Source organism: Saccopteryx leptura, chromosome 3, assembly GCF_036850995.1.
Source record: "Saccopteryx leptura isolate mSacLep1 chromosome 3, mSacLep1_pri_phased_curated, whole genome shotgun sequence".
NCBI lineage: Eukaryota > Metazoa > Chordata > Mammalia > Chiroptera > Emballonuridae > Saccopteryx > Saccopteryx leptura.
In genome coordinates this window covers 88,248,072-88,265,583 of record NC_089505.1, presented here as the reverse complement: position 1 = coordinate 88,265,583, position 17,512 = coordinate 88,248,072, and the positions used below count along the sequence as shown (strand labels likewise).

The 17,512-nt window shown below is 46.7% G+C and overlaps 1 protein-coding gene across 6 annotated transcripts in view; it reads right to left on the bottom strand.

The window, feature by feature from the left end:
* Positions 1 to 16,799, bottom strand: part of PER3 (period circadian regulator 3) — a 53,173-nt gene extending 36,374 nt beyond the window's left edge. For 2 of the 6 annotated variants that reach the window (XM_066374930.1, XM_066374932.1), the window contains exons 1-10: positions 16,684 to 16,799; positions 15,989 to 16,382; positions 15,395 to 15,540; positions 13,794 to 13,909; positions 12,379 to 12,580; positions 10,471 to 10,522; positions 8,246 to 8,394; positions 5,988 to 6,066; positions 2,907 to 3,013; positions 2,525 to 2,681 (exon numbers count right to left, since the gene is read on the bottom strand). In XM_066374930.1, the coding sequence (XP_066231027.1) occupies positions 2,525 to 2,681; positions 2,907 to 3,013; positions 5,988 to 6,066; positions 8,246 to 8,394; positions 10,471 to 10,522; positions 12,379 to 12,580; positions 13,794 to 13,909; positions 15,395 to 15,540; positions 15,989 to 16,299 (1,319 nt within the window). In that variant the 5' untranslated portion in view covers positions 16,300 to 16,382; positions 16,684 to 16,799. Of the gene's footprint in view, positions 1 to 2,524; positions 2,682 to 2,906; positions 3,014 to 5,987; positions 6,067 to 8,245; positions 8,395 to 10,470; positions 10,523 to 12,378; positions 12,581 to 13,407; positions 13,457 to 13,793; positions 13,910 to 15,394; positions 15,541 to 15,988; positions 16,383 to 16,683 lie in introns of those variants that run through there. The other 4 variants (XM_066374931.1, XM_066374934.1, XM_066374936.1 and 1 more) reach the window with 4 other exon arrangements.
* Between the last annotated feature and the right edge of the window lie 713 nt (positions 16,800 to 17,512).

Genomic DNA, 17,512 nt, shown 5'->3' with positions numbered 1-17,512 from the left:
GAGAGTGCATCTCTTGTCATTAAGTCCCTCTGCTCTTAGCCCATGGGAGGGGACAGTATCTATGGGCACGGCATGGTGCACACGTCAAACATAAGTGACAAACTGCACTTGAACACACCGTCTGGCACACCAGACTTTTGATCTGACAACCTGGTCTGTCACCTGCCTTCCCCCCACTCCCACTCCCACATGGGCTCTGCCGGGTCAGGCTCTGCTGACCATTGTGCCAATCCCCCCAGGACAGACAACAGTGCCCAGCACAGAGCAGAGTGAACGTAACGGAGGCCAGTCGGGAACAGAGTGCCTCTGACTCATGACTCACACATACTGGCACTACGAGCCCGGCTGTCTCCCCGAGATGTCTGGGTTTGATTTTTTTTTTTTTTTTTGTATTTTTCTGAAGCTGGAAACAGGGAGAGACAGTCAGACAGACTCCCGCATGCGCCCGACTGGGTTTGATTTTTAAAGTGAAATTCTGAAATGGAAACAGAACAGACTGTTCTGTGGTATGAGATTTAGATGTTCTTATCTGTGAAACTTTCTACAAGACTTAAATTGTCTCTTTCATCAGTAATTAGATAATTCAAAGGTGACAGAGACACAGCTCTCACTGGAACGTGGCCAAGGTGGCTGATGCGAGGGCGGGACTGGGGCTGGGAGGGGGCCCTCCGAGGCGTCCCCTGGGTGGTCCTGGGAAAGAAACGACTTCACCGATTATGGACTCTTCTGTGAAATGAGTGCTAACGGCCCCTGACCTCCCTGCCCACAGAGCTGCTGGGAGGGACCCCCAGGGAGATGGTGGGGGTCCCGTTAAACACTCTCATTGTTGCCCTCCCACTTCAACTGCCACACATTCCAAAACCCCGCTGGCCCTCTCTAGGGAACGCCTCTCTACTGCACTGGGGGTTTTGTGATGGTCACACAAGTGCCTGCGGTGTCATTCCTGGGGCCTAGCGCAGGGACTGACACAGCAGGTGACCCACAGATACTCATTTAAGGAATACATGCATTACAATAATTTTGTAAATATAACGGGTAATTATTTTACCAGAGATTGATATATACTAGACTCTGAGTTCTTTCTCTCACATTATCCTGGACCTTGAGATGTAAATAATACTGGTATGATAATTTAATATGGTAAAAGCATTGTAAATCCTAACATGTCAGTTAATTTCACACAAAGTCAATCAAAGAACTGCAAGGACAGTGGGGAAACCCAGGATGAGTCTCTAGCACTGACTGTGGAGGGCACACGGACCAACAGACAGACACCCAGGGGGACGTCTCATCTTCCCTCGTCCAGATCCCACACTAAGCAAGCCTCTGATTCTGTTTGCTCACCAGCAAGAACAGCACCTGCTTGGCAGTCATGTTAGGTTAGTTTCCGGCTCGTGTCCATCCTGTGAGTGAGGCAGCAAGGAGCCTATGTCCTCCACCGAGGTTCCAGACCGGCTCCGAGGCCAGGCCGGAGCACAAGGAGGCCAGAGCAACCTGCAAACCTGTCTGCACCTAGGCGGGGCATGCTCTACTGCCGTGTAAGACGGGGTCCGATGGTCGACTGGCTATTCTCAGTCTTGTGTTTGTGTGCACACAGGTGTGTAACGAAATACGAAAGACATCTCATTCTCAGCATAATAGTGAAAAGTACAATTGCCATGCTTAACAGAAAAAGTCAAAGGGAAACCTACAGCCCAGTGGGGGAACCTACAAGTCAATTTTAAACAGCTCAAGAAGTCAAGCCACTAGAAGGTTTTAGGGACAACTGCAGTGGGCCAGGCGCCTAGGTCCATCTCACAGACTCTGCTACATGAACAGGTAGCAGCAATTAACAGGCTCGAGTCAGCACATTGGCCGGGAAATATTGAACAATATTTAATTTTTAAAACTAAAGGTTTAATAAAACAGACACAAATAAGTGGAATCTGACAGCAGAAGTTGGACATAAAAACTTTTATATGCTTACTAAAGAGAACTTTAAAATTCTGAAAAGGCAAAAGAAAAAATCCATAATTCTACTACCCTACACACAAAATTTATATTTCATTTCCTCCTAATCTTCTTTTTCACAGTTCATAGTGTTTATGTTTTAGACAGTTATAATCATATGGTATAATTTTGTATGCCGCTTTTTACACCTAATATATGAACTTCCCATGCTACATAACCTCTGTAAAAATTCTTATTGACTAATATAACAACATGTCAAGCAAATACTCCAGCTTAGTTAATAATGGACATTTAAGCTACTCTAAGTCTGCCATTAATGCTAAATTACATTGCAAAATAGGTCTTTTCTTTATTTAGCTGTTTAGAGTTTTAGAACAGCCCCGGGAGGAGCCATCAGGTAAAGAGAGAAATCTTTTAAGGTCTTTGGTACACACTGCTAAACTGCCTTCCAAAGGCATGGGAAAAAAATGTTTCCTTTAGTTCATGTGTTAACTGATTCAAAGGGGAGTAAGTAGATGAGGGGATATTTGGTAAAAAAAAATTTTTTAGAAAATGTAAAAACCAGTGGACTTACGTTCGAACTTTATGCCGACCCATGATGAAAGAGACCTTCCGGCTCCAGGGGTTCACAAAGCTGGACCAGCTGGAGTCCAGGATAACATAATCGCCATTCTGAGTGCAAAATCTGATGGGTGAGTGTTCAAAGGGAGGGTGGCCCACATACTTCAACACTACACAGAATAGTAAGACAAATAAGAATTTAACACAATCATTACAAATGTTACTTTTAGGCATTTATTTATGCATTTTTTTAGAATGTCAAAGTAGGAAAATATGTTTTAGCAGTATCAGTATGTTGCTTACTTGGTTAAAGATTAAGCTCTAACAAGAGGTGAAATAAAAACCACATCGATGATGGAAAAAACAATCTCATCCCAGAGAGAAGTGGTGCGTACCTTTCTGGTGAATGGCGACCATCAGAGAACGGTCTTCTGGGTGCAGGTAAGTCAGGATGGATGTTCCAACCAGGTCCTGAGGGAGGTAACCCAACAAAGGCACAGCTCTGCACAGACACAGCAGGCGATGGTTACATGCAGTGAGTAGTTTTCAGACCCCACATTCTATTCATTCATTCATTCATTCATTTTTTAATTCAGTGAGAGGAGGGGGAGGCAGAGAGACAGACTCCCGCATGCGCCCAACTGGGATCCACCTGGCAAGGCCACTAGGGGGTGATGCTCTGCCCATCTGGAGCATTGCTCCATTGCTCAGCAATGAGCCATTTTTTTAGCACCTGAGATGGAGGCCATGGAGCCAACCTCAGCGCCCGGGCCAACTTGCTCATTCGAGCCATGGCTGCAGGAGGGGAAGAGAGAGAGACAGAGAGAAAGAAGTAAGAGGGGGAGGGGTGGAGAAGCAGATGGTTGCTTCTTCTGTGTGCCCTGGCCGGGAATTGAACCAGGGACATCCACATGCCAGGCCAATGCTCTACCACTGAACCAAGTGGCCAGGGCCAGACCCCACATTCTTTAAAAACATACTTCTTCAGGCCCTGGCCGGTTGGCTCAGCGGTAGAGCATCGGCCTGGTGTGCGGGAGACCCGGGTTCAATTCCCGGCCAGGGCACATAGGAGAAGCGCCGATTTGCTTCTCCACCCCCCTCCTTCCCCCTCCTTCCTCTCTGTCTCTCTCTTCCCCTCCTGCAGCCAAGGCTCCATTGGAGCAAAGATGGCCCGGGCGCTGGGGATGGCTCCTTGGTCTCTGCCCCAGGCGCTAGAGTGGCTCTGGTCGCGGGAGCGATGCCCCAGAGGGGCAGAGCATCGCCCCTTGGTGGGCAGACCGTCGCCCCTGGTGGGCGTGCCGGTGGATCCCGGTCGGGCGCATGCGGGACTCTGTCTGTCTCTCCCCGTTTCCAGCTTCAGAGAAATACAAAAAAACAAAAAAAACAAAAAAAAACATACTTCTTCACCTAATTTTAAATATGAAGAAAAGGAACACAAATACTGTGGGGAACTAGGCACATAATCTAAGATGGTGGTCATTGACTTGCTCCATCAAAATCATCTCAGGAACCTGACACAATACAGACTCACAGGCTCACCTTAGGCTAACAGACCAGCATTTCTGGGCTAAGACTAGGAATCTGTGATTTTTTTTTGTGTGTGTGTGTGTGTGTGTGTGTATTTTTCTGAAGCTGGAAACGGGGAGAGATAATCAGACAGACTCCCGCATGCGCCCGACCTGGATCCACCCAGCACACCCACCAGGGGGCAACGCTCTGCCCACCAGGGGGTGATGCTCTGCTCCTCCGGGGCGTCGCTCTGCCGCGACCAGAGCCACTCTAGCGCCTGGGGCAGAGGCCAAGGAGCCATCCCCAGTGCCCAGGCCATCTTTGCTCCAATGGAGCCTCACTGCGGGAGGGGAAGAGAGAGACAGAGAGGAAGGAGAGGGGGAGGGGTGGAGAAGCAGATGGGCGCTTCTCCTGTGTGCCCTGGCTGGGAATCGAACCCAGGACTTTGCACTCCAGGCCAATGCTCTACCACTGAGCCAACTGGCCAGAGCCAGGAATCTGTGATTTTTTAACAAGTTGTTCAGAGGTCCCCAGTGTCTTCCATTTTGCTGCCACTTAAAATGTATACCAAGACCATATCATAACAAAGAAAAAAATGTTTATTACGTTAAATGAGTAAAGCACCCTCCAAATTTGTACAGTGTGATGAAAATCATACAATGTCCTGCGAAAGGTCACACCCACTAGACAACCAGTACACAACAAGTCACATGTGGGATCAAGGTTCGCAGGGAGCAGTTGTGACCAGACACTCAGGAGGACTTGGAAAGAATTGATCCCACAAATACTCTCTGTGTGTGCAAATTCACACACATGGTCTAACCTAACAAAATGTAAGCTGTTTTCAGAATATCCTTGGTCCCACACTACCTTACTTCTTCCACATGATACAAAGTATCCCATTGTTCACTATTTATTGCAGGGAAACTCACAAAATCAACCCACTTTCATATGTGAAGATTTTCAAAGACTCAACATTAATATATTGTAACTGTCCCAAGTTTTGGTGTTTCTGCTTTACACTCGTGTGTGGTACGGTATTTGTTTCCTAGACTCTGAGATTTCATGAATAAGAAATATTTTAAGGTCCTGGCCGGGTGGCTCAGGGGATGAAGCGCCCTCCCCGTGCACCCGAGGTCATGAGGTCAAACAGTCAGGCACCTACAGGAAGCACACAACTGTGTGGACAAAGGAGTTGATATCAGCTTCTCTCTCCCTCCCTCCCCTCCTTTCCTTTCTTTCTCTCTCTCTCTCTCTCCCCTCCCACCCTTCCACCCACACCCCTCAAATCAATTAAATTAAAAAAAAATTTTTTTTTAATTGGGGGAAAATGAAAGGTACTGATCAGGAGATAAAAATGTTTTACTTTTCCAAATAAAGACATGAAAAAACAACAATAAACAACTCCTATTCATTATCACTATTCTTTAAGTAAAAAAGATTTAGACATTTAAAACAGTAGGGAGGATATAAGTTCAAAACAGTTCTTTACATTAAATAAGTTTAATTTCATACACACAAATAAAATCTGTCCTTTTCTTTCCCCCACTCCCTCAAGATGGGAAGAAAAACAAATTCACAAACTAGTTTGGGAAGCTCCTGTCCAGAGGAAAGAACCCCGGAATAGGTGGTCGGGGGCCCCACCTGGACTGTGGTTCACACAGCACACCTGGTCTCCGCAAACCAGCCCCCAGGTTTTTTGTCCTCTTGTATAAACAAACACTCTCTCCTGACTTAGCTACAGCAGAGTGCTGTGAAGTCAAATGTAACTTGTAAATCTTGAGTGTAACAGGCAAGATGTTTACATTAAAAATTTAGGCAACATAATTTCAAACGAACAAAGGTCACATCCATAATGGGTAGGCAGAAGACAGGCAGTGTAAAAGTATGTCGACATACCTACACTTTTTCATGTTTGTATTTATTTTTCAGAAGTGAATCTCTTTTAGACTTAAGAAAGTACTCACCGTTCATCTATTTCAAGAAAAACGCATCCTGGAGTGTGTGTTGTGGTAAAAATTCTTTTATCCACGGGGATTCGAGGAGCTAGGAAAAACAGAGACCCATTTAAAGGCAAGTGTCTAATTAACCACCCACTTACAAACCACTTAACAAAATTTCTAAATGAAATGGTAAAACATCACTCAGGGACCTGGACTCTGAGCAAAGGTACAGCTAGATGATGATAATTTTCATGACCAAATTTTAATTAGGTCAAAACGTCATGCCTACCAAAGTTAATTTTAAACAGAGAAAGTCTGTGTACACTACCTTATTATATAAACAATCTAACAGTCAGAGCTGGAGTACCTTAAAGTTCAGGACCACACTGTTTATAGGTAGATTTAGTGGTTGTACATAACTAAGCACATAGAATTTGAAATGCCCGTATGACATAAACATCTTAAATTTGTGTAATAAAATTGATATGGTCAGTTCTGCCATAGCTTGCTTTGAAAATGTTGTGATTAACACACGAGGGGAATCATTTGACTATAATGCTAATTCTGAATGAATCACTTACACAAGATTTCATTTGCAAGAAACATGAGGTGAATGCAGAAAGTATCTAACTGAATAGTCACTTAGGAATACACAAAAACATGTACACACCTCAAACACCTGCCCACTTCCTCAGTGCACCATGTGTGACGGGACAAGCCTGTCCACCTGATGTGGGAACATCAGTTGTCTTGTTTCAGACAACCTTCTTCATACCCCTCCACTTATTCCAACAGACCCACCCACAAGCAAACTAGGGCTTTTCCAAGGAAAGAAGCCCTGTTTACTGTATTGTCTGTGCATTTTTTTCTTTCACTTTTAAAAAAATTTTATTTTTCCATTACAGTTGACATTAAATATTATTTTGTATTAGTTGTACACAACAGCGATTAGACAACTATATAATTTACAGTGATTCCCAATAATTCTAGTACCTACCCACCTGATAGCACGCATACATAGTTATTACAATATTTTGACTATTTTCTAAGCTATACTTTACATCCTTGGTGACTATTTTGAGACTGCCAATTTATACTTTTTAATACCGTCACCTTTAACAACCATTCCCCTATTCCCCTCCCATCTGGTTACCCTGTTTAGTCTCTGTATTTGAATGTTTCTATTTTGTTCATTTATCCTGTCCTTTAGATTCCACATGTAAGTGAGATCATATGGCATTCCTTTCTCTGCCTGTGTTATCTCACTTAGTGTAATACCCTCTAGGTTCATCCATGTTGTTGCAGATGGTACGATTTTATACTTTTTTATGGCTGAGTAGTAGTCCATCGTATGGAGATTTTCTCTCTCTCCCTCTCTCTCTCTCTCACATCTTCTTTACCCAATTGTCTGTTGATGGACACTTACCGTAGGCTGCTTCTATATCTTGGCTATTTTAAACAATGCTACAGTTAACACAGAAGTGGATATATATATATATATTTTTTTTTTTTAATTAATGTTTTAGGTTTCTTTAGATATATACCCAGAAATGAAACTGCTGGGTTATATGGTAGTTCTATTTTTAATTTTTTGAGGAACTTCCATACTGTTTTCCATTGTGGCTGCACCAATTTCATTTTTTCCATCATTTAATGTTTAAAACTGTTGTTTTTACAGATTCCTATCTCATTCTTCACATGTGGTGAAGTCTAAGCATTGTGCCCTCACTTCTTCTTTCCCAGAAGCCCTGTGTTTTCATTTTGTGTGATTTTTTTTTTTTTGCACAGGACAATCATTTTCAGAAACGCACGTGCCATGTTATAGCAGAACTGTCATTTCTGATCATGAACGAGAGCTGCCTCTGGTGGAACAGGTGAACTTACCCAAAGTTCTGCTGTCAGAATATGAAAACCAAACCAAAACGTTTCTATTTACACACTGGAGGACACGGGGGCTTCAGAACACTTTAGAAACATCAGTTTATTCTGATGGCCTTGCTGTGCAACAGTGTCAATGCACGTTTCACACATGACAGAAACAAAACACCACCGGATGGCCACCATCAGAGAGTGGATCAGGGGACCCTGCTCGGACCCTCAGGCCATGCTGTCCCGAGAAGGACAGGCCTGCACAAGACGTCAAGGTCAGTAAACAGGGACTTCAGGAAACCCCGCAACAAGCACCCACGGAGTCCGGGGCCCTGTGTGTCTGTCTCACGCCGCAGGGAACGGGCTACCAGGGCTCTTACCCGAGGGGCAGACAGCAGACACCGATGACTCACCTTCATAACCTGAGTGCACCTTCTCGGCCAGGGTGAGGCAGCAGGGCTCTGGGGGCAGGGCCGGGCCTGCGGAGCTGCGGATGTGAATCAAGTAGGGGATAACCCGCACCGGGCAGTAGTGCTTCTCCTGCTCTCTGCCTTCACCTCCGCTGCAAACGACAGAAACAGTGGGCACCCATCCGGATGCACCCGGTCCACCCAACGCAAAACACGGCTGCAGAACGTTTTACTGGTCACTTCTGAGAGCAACAGACTAATTTAAATGTTTAAACATTTATTTTAAAAAGAAGGGAACTGTTACATTTTCAATACCCAAGGGCAATTATAGTCACCCGTTATGCAATGAGAAAGAGGTTTTATAGAGAACTGACTTAAATTACAGGGAGGCCCTGGCTGGTTGGCTCAGTGGTAGAGCATCGGCCCAGCGTGTGGAAGTCCAGGGTTCAATTCCCGGTCAGGGCACACAGGAGAAGTGCCCATCTGCTTCTCCACCCTTCCCCTTCTCCTTCCTCTGTGTTTCTCTCTTCCCCTCCTGCAGCCAGGGCTCCACTGGAGCAAAGTAGGCCTGGGTGCTGAGGAAGGCTCCATGGCCTCTGCCTCAGGCGCTAGAATGGCTCCAGTTGCAACGAAGGGGCATGCCGGATGGGCAGAGCATCGCCTCCTGGTGGGCATACTGGGTGGATCCTGGTCGGGCATATGTGGGGAATCTGTCTGCCTGCCTCCCCACTTCTCACTTCAGAAAAAGAAAAAATTACGAGGAGTGTGAAAATAGAACCAGGCCCTCCATGACCTTTCTCCTGATCTGCGCCCTATATTCTCAGCCTGACTTTTCTGCTTCTGCTGGGAAGTCCTAGAGTTCTCAATGCCATTCATGTGCTGATGACCTTGTATCAGTTTCCAGTCTGGATTTCTCCCACGAACCCCAGATTCATGGACCAATGCCACTGACATTACAACATTTTATTGTGAAAATAATATTCCATAAATGTAAATGAACATATCGGTAAATTTAGAAGGAAAAAAAAATCACTAAAAAAGTCCTACCAAAAATCAATGACTATTACAATTTTGGTCTGTTTTCCTCTAGTTATTATCTCGGGACCTTTTAAATCCTGCATTCTTTCAAGTTATTCAAAATTTCAAAAATTAATTTTAAAGTTTTGTTTGTTTGTTTTTTTGTTTTTTTATAGAGACAGAGAGAGAGAGGGATAGATAGGGACAGACAGGAACGGAGAGAGATGAGAAGCATCAACCATTAGTTTTTCATTGCGACACCTTAGTTGTTCATTGATTGCTTTCTCATATGTGCCTTGACCATGGGGGGCTACAGCAGACTGAGTAACCCCTTGCTCAAGCCAGGGACCTTGGGTCCAAGCTAGTGAGCTTTGGCTCAAACCAAATGAGCCCACGCTCAAACTGGCGAGCTCAGAGTCTCGAACCTGTGTCCTCCGCATCCCAGTCGGACGCTCTATCCACTGTGCCACCGCCTGGTCAGGCTCAAAAATTAATTTTAAATGCGACCAAACAACAAAAAACAAACAAAAACAAAAGAGCTCCAGCAATGGTCATCTGAAAGCGTCCTAACAGCCGCGATTCTCACAGCCCTGGATTAAGAATGATTTCTCTGATTATTTTCCTACTGCATTATGGTCTACTTTTCTCATGAGAATGTTTCTTCCCCCTCAGTCAAAACACATGTCTTGTGGCAAGAACCAAGTCTGGGCCCTAGCCGGTTGGCTCAGCGGTAGAGCGTCGACCTGGCGTGCGGGGGACCCGGGTTCAATTCCCGGCCAGGGCACATAGGAGAAGCGCCTATTTGCTTCTCCACCCCCCCCCCCTTCCTCTCTGTCTCTCTCTTCCCCTCCCGTAGCCAAGGCTCCATTGGAGCAAAGATGGCCCGGGCGCTGGGGATGGCTCCTTGGCCTCTGCCCCAGGCGCTCGAGTGGCTCTGGTCATGGCAGAGTGACGCCCTGGAGGGGCAGAGCATCGCCCCCTGGTGGGCGTGCGGGGTGGATCCCGGTCGGGCGCATGCAGGAGTCTGTCTGACTGTCTCTCCCCGTTTCCAGCTTCAGAAAAATACAAAAAAAAAAAAAAAAAAAAAGAACCAAGTCTGGTCTTTCGTACCCACAACAGACCTGGTGAATACAAAAGGACCAGAGCAAGTGCTAGATAAAACCAGGAGTGCAGGCTGACGACACCCTCCCCCCCCCCCCCCCTGCACTTACCGAATCCTACAGAAAAAGGACTTTACAGGCGCATATTCATACTGGGACTCTGCTGGAGACAAAGACACACTGTTACTCACCCCCCTTGGACACTCTGAAGAGCAGCTCTTCCTCAGAAAACAATGGCACCCTATCACCGCACAGAAAGAGAAACTATTTTTTCAGAGAGAGAGAGATACTCTGATTAAAATAGGGTTCTTCCCCATCACTGAGATCTAGCCACACCCTGGGTTTTTCCAAGGGCTCTCCTGTGCTGACAGGGAACCCTCAGGTGGGACAGAGAGAGGGTCTGATTTAGTCTTTCCCTCCCTTACTATGTCCCATAGACCCTTCTGTTTTTCTGTAACTGCCCAAACTCATGATTTCAAATGTCGATGTGATAATCCTTCAACACAATTGTTTTGGTGGTAACATTCTATTCCACTGTAATTAATCTGGACATGTCTCAAGAATTGAGATTTTGATGACCTGCAGCAGTGTTTAGGTGTATGAGAGACACATTTCTTTCATTGTTTCCTTTCTCTGGGTAAATCCCACAAAGTCGTGCTCCTGGGTTAAATGATGTGGTCATTTTAGGACTCCTGCCATGTGTCGGCAAATGAATGTCCAGAATATTATGACAATTGACAGTGCCATTAATCACATGTCTCACAATTGTACTGATCTATTGATTGGTGAGGTGGTAATTCAGATATGTTTACAAGTGCCTATCACAGGGCACATTAGTGGGATGGCCCTCTGCCCAGTGTTTATTTGTACTTCCTCTGGTTGGAGCTCCTGAATATAGCTCTTGGACACTTGTTCACTGGAGCAGAGAGCCCTGAGTCACAGGGACCAAGGAGATGTGTAAAACCAAGGAGAAGTTTAAAAAATATACAGTGAAGGAGCATAAATAGATAAACTTCTAAAGAGCCAAAATACTGGACATGGTTAAGGACTGCATGTTTAAGAATCACGGGAAGAATCAGAAAATGGGCTTTTAAATGACCAAGGACAGTGTATGTAAGTTAAAAAACCCACTTTAAAAGAGACCAATGATCAAACTACCAAAATTCATAAACTGTGGACAGTAGAGCCCCAGAGCTCTGAGAGCAGAAGCGAGTTCTTACAGTCTGTCTGTGGGAAGTAAATCAAAGAACAACCTGGTCAAGTGAGCATCAGGAGTTAATGAGGATGAGACAGGCTACAGGCTTAACACAGGGACTTCGAGGCTTAGATAAACTCACAGAGGAATTAAGGCAGGACAAGGATGCTCCAAAAAATCCTGAATTTTCTGACGATTTATACGGAAATGAAATCACCTTGGTGCCACTTTCAAATGCACGCCTTTGTTTGGTGACAGCTACATAGTATGCTGGCAATCAAACTGTACTTTATGATATATAACCTATGAAATTAACTTGACCACATGAAAGCAAACTTATTGAACCTTTATGTGTTAGAGGCATTTAAAATGTTATTTTCATCACGTCTGCTGTTTTAAAATAAAGAGATAAGAGCCTGACTAGGTGGTAGCACAGTGAATAGAGCATCGGACTGGGACACGGATGACTCAAGTTCAAACCCACAAGGTCACCAGCTTGAGCGCAGGGTCGCTGGCTTGAGCCCAGAGTTGCTGGTTTGAGCAAGGGGTCACTCACTCTGCTGTAGCCCCCCCATCAAGGCACATATGAGAAAGCAATCAATGAACAACTAAGGAGCCACAACAAAGACTTGACGCTTCTCATCTCTCTCCCTTCCTGTCTGTCTGTTCCTATCTGTCCCTCTCTCTCAAAAAATAAATAAATAAATAGGTAAATAAATAAATAGATAAGAAAAACTACCGTTTGCCTGTTCTAAATAATGAATTAATTTCTGTGCTAGTCCCAGAAGCACGAAGCTGATCTTTGTGAGCATGGGTCCCATTACCTCCATGGGTCCGGTGGTTCCAGAGGGGCAGCTGAGCGTGGGTCGTGTGCATATAGAACATCCTCACATCTTGAGGGGCCAGCAGTTCAACAAAATGAGAGGACTCTAAGAGATCCTTCTTACAATTCAGGATGGAAGTAGCCTGCTCAGAAATGTGCACCAACCTTCCCGACAGAAATGAAAAAACGGCCACAAAGGTATCCTATGGAAAACATTTAAAATAAATGCAAATGTTGAGATACTTACTAGCAATATCCTCTGACAGGTAAATTTCTTCTAAGATTTCTAGCATGAACAATAGTTTAGAACATACACACACACCCTGCAAAGGCAACAGACCTCTCCCACATATTTTAACTGTCACTGTAAAACCTGCATGCTACTCTCTAAAGGTCTGATTTCTAGGCCAAAACCGTAGTGGCTCCCTCTACCCTGAGTGAGCACAGCTGCAGTGCCTACACACATACTTCAGATTCCTCCTTCTCTGCAAACTGCCTGACACCTGGAGGGACCGTCTTCTCTTTACCGAAGCATATTCTAGGCTTCAAGATCAAGCTCACGTGTCACCTCCAAGATGTTGTCTTTAACCAAGCTCAATACCTAAGAATTACTTCTCAGATTTGTTCCCTTGGACATAAATATTAACTTCGTTATAATCAACCACTGTTTCTAACTGCTAGCAGCGTGGACCTATGTTTTCCTCTCAAGCTTCACTCTGGAGACCTTCAAGAGGAACTGTTTTCTCATACCAGTTTTTCTTAAATCTCAATAGTACCTCCTATAGTCCAATGACCACAACAGTGAGTCACAGAAGTAACAATATTATTGTGACCTTCAGGAAAACTCATGTCCCAATATTATAAACTCTTTAGGTTATAATCATATCATGATCTCAACAGAAAGTTAAGTAATCTCCATCATAGCAACAAAACATGAGGCGAAATTATTCTGTCCACATGAAGAGATTCAAAAAGAGATACGAAATGTCTCTTCCAAAATTTTATAAAAAATGACAGCATCTCAACTCACCTGTTCTATAAAATCCAGCTGTTACAACTTGAAGTAGTAGGTATTGGAACTAAGAATGATATAAATAGAAATGAACAATTCGGAGATTAGAATAAGATGCAGAAAATGACTCCGCAGTGTCCTCTTTATCTTAGTTAGAGAAGACTCAGGGATGCTAAGAAGACAGAGGTACCTCGGAACCAAAGCAAAAACTGCTCATGCGCTGAGTCCTGCTCCCTGGCGGGGTTCAGGAGAAACTACACCACGTCTTTTTAGAAGTTTTCTCCTATTGTTTACCTCACACTGTGATCACTGAAACTGTTACGATTTTTAAAAAATCTGCATCTAGATAAAGTTGTTAGGAAAAAATCACCCAGGTTGAGATGGCAAAATTCGTGAATTCTTACTGTGTTTTTGGAAGTGTGTTCTGAAGCAATAGTGGCCAGCTCCTCAAGACTGTATGTGGTCACATCTGCTTGAGGTGCTCCGTTTTGACTGAGAATCTGGAAAAACTCACTGCTTGCTAAGAAACACAGGAAAATACATAGGTAGTCCAGTGAAAACAGGATCTGTAGGAAATCACTTTTACGACTATTATAGCTGGCTTGTTTCTCAGACAAGGACACCTCAGTGTTTTCCTCAAAGCCAGATCATTTTCTTCTTTCGCCTAAAATACTGATAGTTGTGCAAACTTAAGATTTCAAATTTCTTGAATCCTGCATGTTCTAGATCACAAGAAACAGAACACTGAAGATACTAAAAGGGGACTGAAACCAACTCCCCCTCTACAGACACACACACACACACCCACAAACACACACACTGCAATGACAGAAACATTGCTCCACACTCAGGAACTATGTATCACATAGGAAACCACGAAATCCCTTGAGAAGAAACATTGGAGATAAAAAAGGAAAAAATGTGTTCGCAACTGTTCCTTTTCCATTTGGTAACTTCCTGACACATCACCAGTGCATTTTATTTATTTATTTATTTATTTATTTTCCGAAGCTGGAAACGGAGAGACAGACAGACTACCGCATGCGCCCAACCGGGATTCACCCGGCACGCCCATCGGGCGACGCTCTGCCCACCAGGGGGCGATGCTCTGCCCCTCCAGGGAGTCGCTCTGCCGCGACCAGAGCCACTCTAGCGCCTGGGGCAGAGGCCAAGGAGCCATCCCCAGCGCCCGGGCCATCTCTGCTCCAATGGAGCCTTGGCTGCGGGAGGGGAAGAGAGAGACAGAGAGGAAGGAGGGGGAGGGGTGGAGAAGCAAATGGGCGCTTCTCCTGTGTGCCCTGGCCGGGAATCGAACCCGGGTCCCCCGCACGCCAGGCCGACGCTCTACCGCTGAGCCAACCGGCCAGGGCCATCACCAGTGCATTTTAAAAGCATGTGTGTGGCAGAGAAAGGTCAAGTGCATTTAATCAGATGTATTATTTCCTCTCTAATATTGACAGATGACCTTCCAAGAGGGTCTTCAAAATGTGCTTCTGCAACCTGACCTGTGGTGGCATAGTGGGTAAAGTGTTGACCTGGAACGCTGAGGTCGCTGGTTCAAAACCCTGGACTTGCCTAGTCAAGGCACATATAGGAGTTGATGCTTTCTGCTCCTCTCTCTAAAATAAATAAATAAAATCTAAAAAAAAAAAAAAAAATCCCTAGTATTGAAAGACCATGGTGACTTGTGTTCAATTAAAAAAAAATAATAATAAAAAATGTGCTTCTGCTGAACTCTCCTCTCCTCTCCTCTCCTGCAAAAGAGCAGCAAAACCCTGCCCAGTTACTGGGCTATTGCACAGGTTAAGTTCTCCTGGTGCTCCTAGTTCGAAAAACTATGACCCTCGTGGACTCAGATATAGATTAGTTCATCTTACATAAAAGACCCTACAAATCCCAAAACATTTCTGGGAGGACAAGCACACACTGACACCTCACCTGGCCTGGCACTGTGTCTGAGCAAGGCTGTCCTTGTGTGACTGTGTTTTCTCCCCAGCCTGTTTACCTTGCACACTGTGTACACAGCGGAGAGCATAGTTGAGGGCATCTAGAGTGCTTGGCTTGTTGCGTCTCTCGGCTGGGAAGTATTTTTTCATTTCTTGGACAACCGTTATCAGTTCTTCGGAAACCCTGCTTCGATCTTGCTGTTCCCTGGAAGATAAAAACAAACTCACACTCTCAAATACGGTTAACAGCCAACTTTTACTGAATAATGTATTACGTGCCAAGCAACTTTCGAAGTGCCTGACATGGAGCAGGGCTTTTAGCTCACAGGTTTACATCCGCTTTTTTTTTTTTTTTTTTTAACAGGTGCAGAGATCACAGCCAGAGAAACTGGTAACGGTCAAACATTTTCCACTCTCTGCCACTCTGGGCTCAACTCAGCTCAATTCCTTAACCACTTCTTATCTACTTCTGGTACTCTGGTAACTTTCTGCAATGTCTCAAGCATTTCATTTGAAGTTCCTTCCTCACCTTTCCCCAGGCTTCCTCAAAAAAAAAAAAAAAAAAAAAAAAAAAAAAGACAAGACTCACACCCTCCTTTGCCTTCTGTTACTGCTCAGCGAGAAGCACACACGGCCCGGGTGGTGAGTCTCACCTGTTGCTGCTCTCCAAGTATTTGCTCTGAAGTTGGTATTTCTGGCTCCACATCTCATCGGAGCCTTTCCCCGGGGCCTCCGGGCCGCCGGACTGTGGTCCACCAGGTTCCCCAGGTTCGGTGCCCCCGGAGTCAGGGGCCCTACCGCTGGACATTTCCAGAACTTCACAGGGGTCCGTCTTCCGCTTGGCAGAGTCCCGACCTGTTGCCTGCTTCTTTCTCACTTTGCCACCGGCGACAGAAAGGGACTTCTCGTGTCGGTCCGTGCCATAGGGAGCAGGGCCGGCCAGCAGCCCCCGGCCGCCGCTCATCTCTGGCCACCGGGACGCACTTTTCTCTCCAGAGCTTCCATGCAATCGCGGATGTCCCCGTTCACGGGAGGTCCGGACAGGTGCTGGGGGGACAAAGGGAACAAATATCCAGCGAAGCGGACCGTGGGATGCGGGTAGGCGAGCCTCCGCCCCGGCGCTCACACGCCGGCTCGGGGTCGCCGGCTTGGCCACCCGCAGCTCCGCGGGGTCGGCGTGCACGTCTGGGCCCGGCACGGGGGAGCAACTTAAAGGACAAAGTTGCGGGGACCCGCGGTTTCCGGCCCCGCGCTGCCCGACCGCCCGCGGTCCCAGAGCGCAGGGCTGGCTCGGGACGACCCGCGAGCGGGGAGCTCTGAGGTCTTCCGGCTGCACACCAGGGCTCACCTGCTGATGCCGCTGCCGCCGCCGCCGCCCGCGGGACCCTTCCGCAGCCACTAATCCAGCCCCGCGGGCCGCGGAGTCTCGGGGCCCGCCGCGTGCCGAGCCGCCGCCGGCGCCGCGCCCCCTGTGTACCACGTGATGAGGTTCCGCCCCCTGACCGGATGATTGGCTGCCGCTGACTATCTGAGGGCCCCCATTGGTCCGGGGGCGGAGCCCGAGCTGGGGACTCCCGCGTTACATAACTGAAGGCGAGTGGGCGGGGGCGAAGGTCCCAGAGCGCCTTACATAACGCGGAGGCTCGGGCAGAGCGCGGAAGACTGGCCAATCCCGACAGGCTGGCGTGTCACCAGGGGGCGGAGTGACCCTGGAGGAGGCTCGAGCTCAGGCCGCGCGGGGGGGTGAAGGGGGAAATGGGCCGCGGCGCAGCGCGGCAGGGTTAGGACGCTCCCGCTGTCATTCACCTGGGGGGCGGAACCCTGGCGGCGGGTGGGCGGGGTCGCCACGTGAGAGGCTGCGGGGAGGGGAGGGCAGGGCAGGGGAGGAGAGGGGAAGGGAGCGAAGCTGGGGGCCCCGAGTGCGAGAAAACTGTGCTGGGGAGCCTGGGGCTGCTGGCTGGGAATCCCCTGGGGCAGTCGGAGGAATGCGCTGGACTTTCGAGAGTGTTCTCTGCGTCTTCTCCGGGTTCCCAGTTTCCGTCTGTCTTAACTTTGTTTCGCGTCTCGCCAGCTCTTTCCGGGAGGGGCTTGAAGGACCCGGCGGCAGAGCAGCCTGGGAAAATCACACCCTATTTTTAGAAATGGCATTTTGACGGTGGAACCTAAACATTTCCCTG